The sequence below is a fragment of the Lupinus angustifolius genome, chromosome LG05 (assembly GCF_001865875.1).
Source record: "Lupinus angustifolius cultivar Tanjil chromosome LG05, LupAngTanjil_v1.0, whole genome shotgun sequence".
NCBI lineage: Eukaryota > Viridiplantae > Streptophyta > Magnoliopsida > Fabales > Fabaceae > Lupinus > Lupinus angustifolius.
Genome location: NC_032013.1, coordinates 20,709,295 through 20,717,194, shown reverse-complemented (window position 1 = coordinate 20,717,194; position 7,900 = coordinate 20,709,295). Strand labels below are relative to the sequence as shown.

General features: G+C 27.6%; 1 protein-coding gene across 1 annotated transcript in view; it reads right to left on the bottom strand.

The window, feature by feature from the left end:
- The window catches only part of LOC109348030 (NAC domain-containing protein 21/22-like), a 6,051-nt gene extending 4,902 nt beyond the window's left edge, over positions 1-1,149 (bottom strand). Inside the window, exon 1 of the mRNA XM_019588213.1 lies at positions 859-1,149. Coding sequence (XP_019443758.1) covers positions 859-1,024 — 166 coding nt within the window. The 5' untranslated portion in view covers positions 1,025-1,149. The remainder of the gene's footprint in view (positions 1-858) is intronic.

Below are 7,900 nucleotides of genomic sequence, written 5' to 3'. Positions count from 1 at the left end.
TATATATACTAATTTCATCTTCTTTTTGCTCTGTTTACATATGCATCATATATATTTATAAGACATGTTCTAGTCTTTTTTTTGTATTACTAAAGATATTTCATCATCTTTGAGTAATAAACTAATATCTTTCGAGTGTATAATTATCAATTATAACAAATGTTATTTACAAGAATCGAACATTTAACTTTTTAGTCATCTTAGGGATCTTATATTACTAGATCAATACATTATTGATATTTGAGTTGTAGTCTAGGAACATGGAATTTAATTTAACTATATATGATGCAATTGAATTTGTGGTGAATGGAATTGGGCAACGTCTGGTTATAGTCGCAATTGAAAGGTACCATTTCCTATCAAATCACACAAGTGCATGTATATATTGGAATCTTTTATAGCCATTCATGTTGCTGTCATCACCTCACTCACACACCCAAAGAAAAAGAAAAGAATATTTATCATTATAATGTTTTGAAACAACATAAGAATAAAATAAAAAAAGTAACACCTCATTTATACTTTACAACCATAATAGCAAATTGAAATTAATCGAACATGTCCATTATTATTACCACGTTCGATTCAATTTCATCACCAGTTATGAAATGCTTATTTAATTAAGAGAAAATTTAAACTATCAGGGTTTTATACAAGTAGTAATCTGTGTCAGATTTCCATATAGAGAGCACTAGTTAATAATATAGTTATAGAAAGCAATTATCATATTAAAAAGAGAGTTTTAATCGAGTCTCACCCACAATAAATATTAACTTACTAATTTGCCAATAAAAAATAATATATACTATTCATAATGCATGATCTTGAAGGAAATTAAAGAGTACTTCTACTACTTACCAGGAATATCCCATGGCTCACACTTGTTAAGGTCAACATGAATCATGAGAGGGGAATCATTGTGAATCACCTTCTTCATCAAATAATCACACACAAGTTCTTCATCTTTAGGATGAAACCTAAACCCAGGTGGTAGGTTAGCCTCTACCATGCTTATGTTGCTCATTTTCTTTCAACAAAGGTATATAGTTAGATATATATATGAGATGGAGAAAGGGAATAAAGAGAGAGAAGGAGAAACTATAAGTGAGGAATGTGAGAGATCATAGAAAAGGGAAGAGAAGATAGGTGTATATATAAATAGGAGAGGAAATGGGTAAGTCAAAATGTAATTAATTACATTCAAGGAGAGAGCGTGAGCTTGTAATTACAAACTTTTTTACATCTCACCATTTTAAATAAGAAAAAAAAATGTATCACTTTTGGTGTATGAATTTTATAAAATATCATTGTATCATTTATTATTGATATTTTTTATTCACAAGACTCCAACCTGAATCATTGCTTAAGGAGAATCAAACATGTACCGGTTGAACCAATACCCGTCCTATTCTTTCTTAGAGTAATATTTAAATTTCACAGTTTTTTAAATTTAAATTTAATTTTCACCGGGAGATTATTAATTTAATAATTAAAATAAAGTATACTCCTAAAATATTAGTGGTATAAAAGATTATTTAAAAAATAAAAAGATAATTCCTATAGTTTTTGATAGAGGCTAATAATTTAATAATTAATACGAAAAATAATTCATAAAATTACTCAGGTCGAGAGAAAATTTCTAAAATATTTTAGTTTAAGAACAATAATTAATATATAGAAGTTGATTGTACGTGATATGAAAAAATTTATTGTAATTTATAAGTGATGCTTTAATTCAAAAAAAAAAAATATCAAGTACATTTTGCCCCTATCAGGCTAATTTTGTTATTACAGATAATATACAAATAAGTTTTATTTTCCAAACATTTGGAGAATATATTTCGACAGATAAAGATCATTAAAGTGACTTTGTCTCTATAAAATAAATTATAATCATTTTTTAGATATCCCAGGTACTGAAACTCTGACATTGTGATTAAAACCTTAATTACCTACCCATTATATTTTACCTTATTGACATCATACTTAGCTTATCTCTAAATTGGATATATATCATATTAATTTTTGTTTTGCCAATATTTGTGCACATTTTATTTTTAAATATCAAGTCTGCACTAAAAGTCTAAGACTGTCACCCCATCCTATATTTTTAGTGTATGAAACTATCTCTTTAAATAAATATAGGCTTCCAGGTGTATGTCATTTGGAGATTCAATGCACCATTGTTTAGAGAAATTATTTATTTTATTGCATAAAAGTAAAACACTGAAAGTATATATATATATATAGATGCACCAAAAAATAATCTAACAGGTAATATGTCATATTATTTACTATATACCAACAAAGCGTTGGTCTAATATGGTAAAGTCCTATTGAATCTTCAATATTAATGGTTCGATTCTTGAAAGCGACACTTATTGATTATTGAAATATGCAGCCACAAATTCTGAAAGGATTTATTCCTTACCCAAAAAAAAGTGATGGAAACCTTAGTACTACCATTTTTTTTACTATATAATGTATTATAATTGTTATTAGTTAATTACTATAACTATGTACTAGTTAATGATGTGATTGAGCTAAGATCGCAGTCGTTTCTATAACTTCAATAACACCTAAGACATTTTCAACTTAAATTGGATGTAGAAAATAAGTTAATAACTACACTTGAAAGTTATACTATGTTAATATACTACTCTTATAATCATCCATATTTTACGTTGTTGTAACAAAAGATAGAATATAATTTAACTTCATGAAAATAATGATAATGAGATAATTAATAAGATAATAATAACTAGAAAGATGGCGTAAGAAGCAGCCAGTCTGACATCAAAATATGGGTGGGGTCACTAAGTGATGACAAATGTCGTTCATTTTAGTTTTGTCTACTTCGGTTAGATATTTTTCATTTTAATAATTTATTATTATTACTATTATTATTTTTTGTTTTATGATTTATCTTTACCATAAATTAATGAATTTCTGTACATACGTTTGGACCCAAACTGGTGATAAATAATCTGAAACTTTTTTCTGATGTAAACATTGGTTGTTGATAAGCTGGCATCCATAAGATTTTTATTTTTCTAATGCCCTTTAAAAATGGGTAAACACAAACTATCACTTATTTCATACCATACCATAATAGACATTAAGGGTTAAAATAAATGAAAATGATATATCATCCTACAATTCTTTTAGGAAAAAAGTAAAAAGTTTTATTTAGCTTACATTAATTTTTTGATACTATCAAATATATCCATTCATATTTTTGTATAAGAAATTAATTTATTTTGGAATGCGTAACTGATTCTCTTAATAAATGTCATTTATAAGAATCAAACTCTTAACCTGTATGGCTTACATTCATACCCCTTTATGAAACAGAAACTCAGATTTTGAGCAACTATCGGGATTAATGAGAAAGCACAATAACCCCTTATGCTTGTTTTTTTTAAATTTCCTTCCCCTACAGCTTTAATCCCTTAAACAAGTATTTATTTTAATGCAAGGTTGAATAAGATTCAAAATGCAAAGGGGTTATTGTGCTTTGAGAGAAATTAAATGATTGCCAAAGTACATTGAAAGTTTAGAAATTTAAACTAAAAACAATGTTGTACTTATAATAAAGAGCAAATCCAAATAAGTAGTTAAACCATGCAAATATTTTATTTTAACACTTCGTAGTTCCTAAGTTACATATAAATACTTCAACATGCTATAAGGCAAGATTTTAAAAATGAGTGTAATGGTTAAAACCCCACACACACACACACATATATATATATATATATAAATGCACCATTTTTTAGAGAAAAAAATGCATAATGATTGTGCTTTAGCGGCTGAACGTGAATCAGTCTCATGGATTCAAATTGGACTATATATATATAAGTGGAAAAAAAAATGTATATACAAAGCTTTATATACATTTTTATTGTATAATTCATTATTCATATTTAATTATTATTAATTTTTTAAGAAAAATAATTTAAAGGAATAGTAAATAATGTAGTGATTGTTTATAAATCTTTAGATGTGTATATATTTATTACACTCAATATATAATTAAGAATGTAATCATAATCTAAACCATAAAAAAGTTACTTTGTCAAGCAATGTCGCATTGCCACATCCTAAGGTAAAACTTATTTCTACACTTTAATTTTCATGTAAACTTCAACATAATATTTCTTCAAAGTTCACATGATAATCAAATGGGTAGAAATAAGTTCTAATATATATTTCATATCTACCTCAAAGTTAAACTCATAATAATAGCTCAAAGTTAAAATTTTATGTTCACACATATATATATATATAGCTATTTACGTGAGAACAATGTACTATTGTGAGAAATGAGAACACTTAGTATGAATCATTAGATTTTGATTGAATCATTAAAATTAAAAAATAGATTCACATGACTATCATGTGAGTAATAATTAACTTTTAATCCTAATTATCCATGATTGTTTATAAAGCTTAAATCTATTATTCTCACAATTTTTATATAAAAATAATTCTTACTTCTTGTTCAACATAAATTCCAAAAATTCATTTAATTTGGTCGTGTGAGAGATACATTCACTGTTATGCATTAGGTAGTATGTGTACAGGAAATAGGAAAGAAAGTCATCACTATGGTCTATAGATTTATAATGTTTTAGAAGTGACACCACAATTAATATTCACTTGGGTAGATTCAAATCCAAATCAGAGTTGCTTCATATATGCTTAAACTACATTTGTTACAGAACATATAGGCCAAATAGATACATCCACACGTGAATTTGATAGTCACTGCATCTTTATTTTCTGTTCCTCCAAGTCAACTTAATTGACAATTTAATGCTACCATAATTTCATATTTCAAATTCAATTTATAATACTAACATAGTAGATACATGATTACATTGTTTAAAGGGAATATCCTTTGTTTGATCCATACCCGGTATGAAAAAAAGAGATTTCATTTTTTATAAGCAAATATATATTAAAGAGTCTCAATACAAGAAAAATATTAAGACTTGATCTTTTTAACCGAAGAAGAGATACAAGCTAAAGAATCAATACAACCAATTAGCAAAAAAAATACAAAGATGGAGTTACCTTAGCTTTGTTAAATATATGTCCATATACACCTTTGCATATATTGCAACGATATTCACTACTGTGTATGTTACTTAATAGTTTGTGTTATGATTGTTATGATAGTTGAGTTTATGGTTTCTATTTTACTTTTTTACCTTTACTTCATTGGTTGGTTAACTAACTACAAATTTTCATTAGATGTATATATTCTATACTTTGCCATTGTGCAGAATTAATTTAAGATCATTAACAAAAACTAGATGTCTTCTTTCTCTTGACTCTCTCAATTTCTTTCTTTCTTTTATTTGTTGGATTCTGAAGAAGTTTCAAACCAAAACCTAGAATGGACTTGAATGAGATCCATTATATTCATAAAGCTCATCAGTTTATCTGCAAAAATAGTATCATTTCGCATAATCCAAATAGATCACACGATAGAAAACCAAACCATTCTTCACAACTTAGCTCCTCTAATTCTAAGACCAATGACATCATACATGTTCAAATACTCAACAAAATAAAAGTATATCAATGAATTTACCCACTTTGAAAGAGATTAAGTTTTAGAGTACACAAAATAAAATATACAAAAAAAATCAATCTTTGAATAGAGACAGAAGAAAATTGTATCTATGTATTATAATTGAAGTTACCAATAAAATATTGATATTGGTGGAATAATATAATAACAATAGTTGAAAAGATGCACAAAATTGTTGAGGTAGACTAAAACCGTGTGTCCTGTTGCAATCATATAAAAAGAATGAATAGTGGGATTAGGGAGTTTGATGAGAGGTTTGGCAAACTAGACAATTGGCTGCAAATTTGACTATTTCATATATATTTTTCTGGTTAGGTAATTGCAGCTTCCTCATTTTTAGGTATTGAATTTTGGTGAGAGGGTCACGTGTGTCATAAATGTGTTCATGGATAGGGTAGTATGGTTTTCTATTGAAATTTGGTGTTGAAGAAGAATAATGGTGGGGTAGTATAAGTCTGCTCATTGCAACAATGGATACCCATTAGAATTCTTACAAATTTTTTCGTCTAAAAGTTTGATTCATTTTTTTTTTCAAATTTGTATTCAATAATCATAAATGTAAGTTAAAATGGTCTCATCAGGTGTCATAAAATATATTAAAAACGACTAATTTAATTCATATTTGATATTTTTTTTTGATAGATCAAACTAGTACATGGAATGATGTTTTCTTTTACTCTTACAATAATGATCATGTTTAAGCTTTGAGGGAGCGAAACAACAAAAGATATGAGAAAATAATTATGCAAAACATCATAAGGAAACTAATCTTACCATAAGAAAATAAAGCATATTTTTTTGTAGTCTAGGCTGTTTGTGTCTTTGGGTTGAAGTTTAAGGCATTAGGACATATTTTCTCTGACTCATTCAATCTAACCATCGAAAAATTAGTAGTAATACATGCAATGTTGTACATGCTACAATAAACTTTTGCTTATCAATTATACAAAAAATATATACTTGTTATTCACAAAAGAATATGAATTCTGGAATATTGGCTTGGATCCGCTTGACTATAACCAAAGTATAGTGTGGTTGAGTGATTAGAATTTGAATAAAAATGACAAGTTTAAATTTTGAAAGTGTCTCGTCCATATACTAAAAATAGTTATAGACAGTGTACTTTTAGGTGAGTGTAATTCAATATTGTGATATATTGTATGCAAAGTTAGTGTAAGTACAATACCATATATTAATAGCGACAAATATATGATGTTTCATAAATTGTGCCACTACATATATCATAAGCTTATGATTAGTTGAAAAATATTTTTAAGTTCAAAAATTAATAATTAATTATTTTTCTGACCAATCACACCAATAATAATACATACAAAAACACAATTTGTGGGATATAAGATGTGCACCCATAATAATAAGAATGATAAAGGAGAATACCCTCACTTAGTTATTTTCACTCTGTTTAAATGATACCCTGGATTTGTTAATGCTAATTTTGCACATACCAAATCATTCTCAATCATCTTGAGACTAAACAAAGAAATCAAGCCCAACCGCCTATGAGTAAGGAATTAATCTTTTTGGTGTGTATGGTTACTCCTCTTAACAAGTGTCACTCACGTGATAAAAACTTTGACTTTTTAATCTATCTGAGAATCTAGTAGACCCTTACACTACTAGTGTAACACCGTGAATTTTTTGTGTATGTTTTATTACTTATTTATTTTAACAACGATTAATTTTAGAAATTAATCGGTATTGAATTAGACTAAACCGTAGTTGAGTGTTAGTCTGTTTTGTGATTTCCTATTTTATGGTAAATTTTTGTAATTTTCTGTGACGAAAAGTTTTTTGAGCTGCAGTCGGACTCGAATTCGGCCCAATAACGTGTTTTTGATCTCCATAACTCAGAATCGAATTCCGATTGCACCATTGGCTTCGAAATATTATTTCGAGCCAAGATAGATATCAAGTTTGTTCAGAAAATATTTCTAAATATTTTTCAATCCAAATTCCATGTTTCGAAGTTCTAACTATAAACCGAAATCGGGATATTTTTATTATCCGACCGGGTATTAGACGAAAATACTCAGGAATGGTTTAATCGAGAATATGTCATCGAAAAGGTCACACCACTTTCATGTAAGAAGCTTGTTTGATAAACAAGCAAAAATACATATTCTCTTACACAAAATCCCCTAAATCACTCAATAAACCCTCTCACTCCACCACCATTAGAAATATACATCACCTATGCTAGTCTAAATCTACTTACTTTGCATTAAATTTTCTGATTTGATGAGGGTGAGGCTCTCCTATAAATACATCACCTCATTC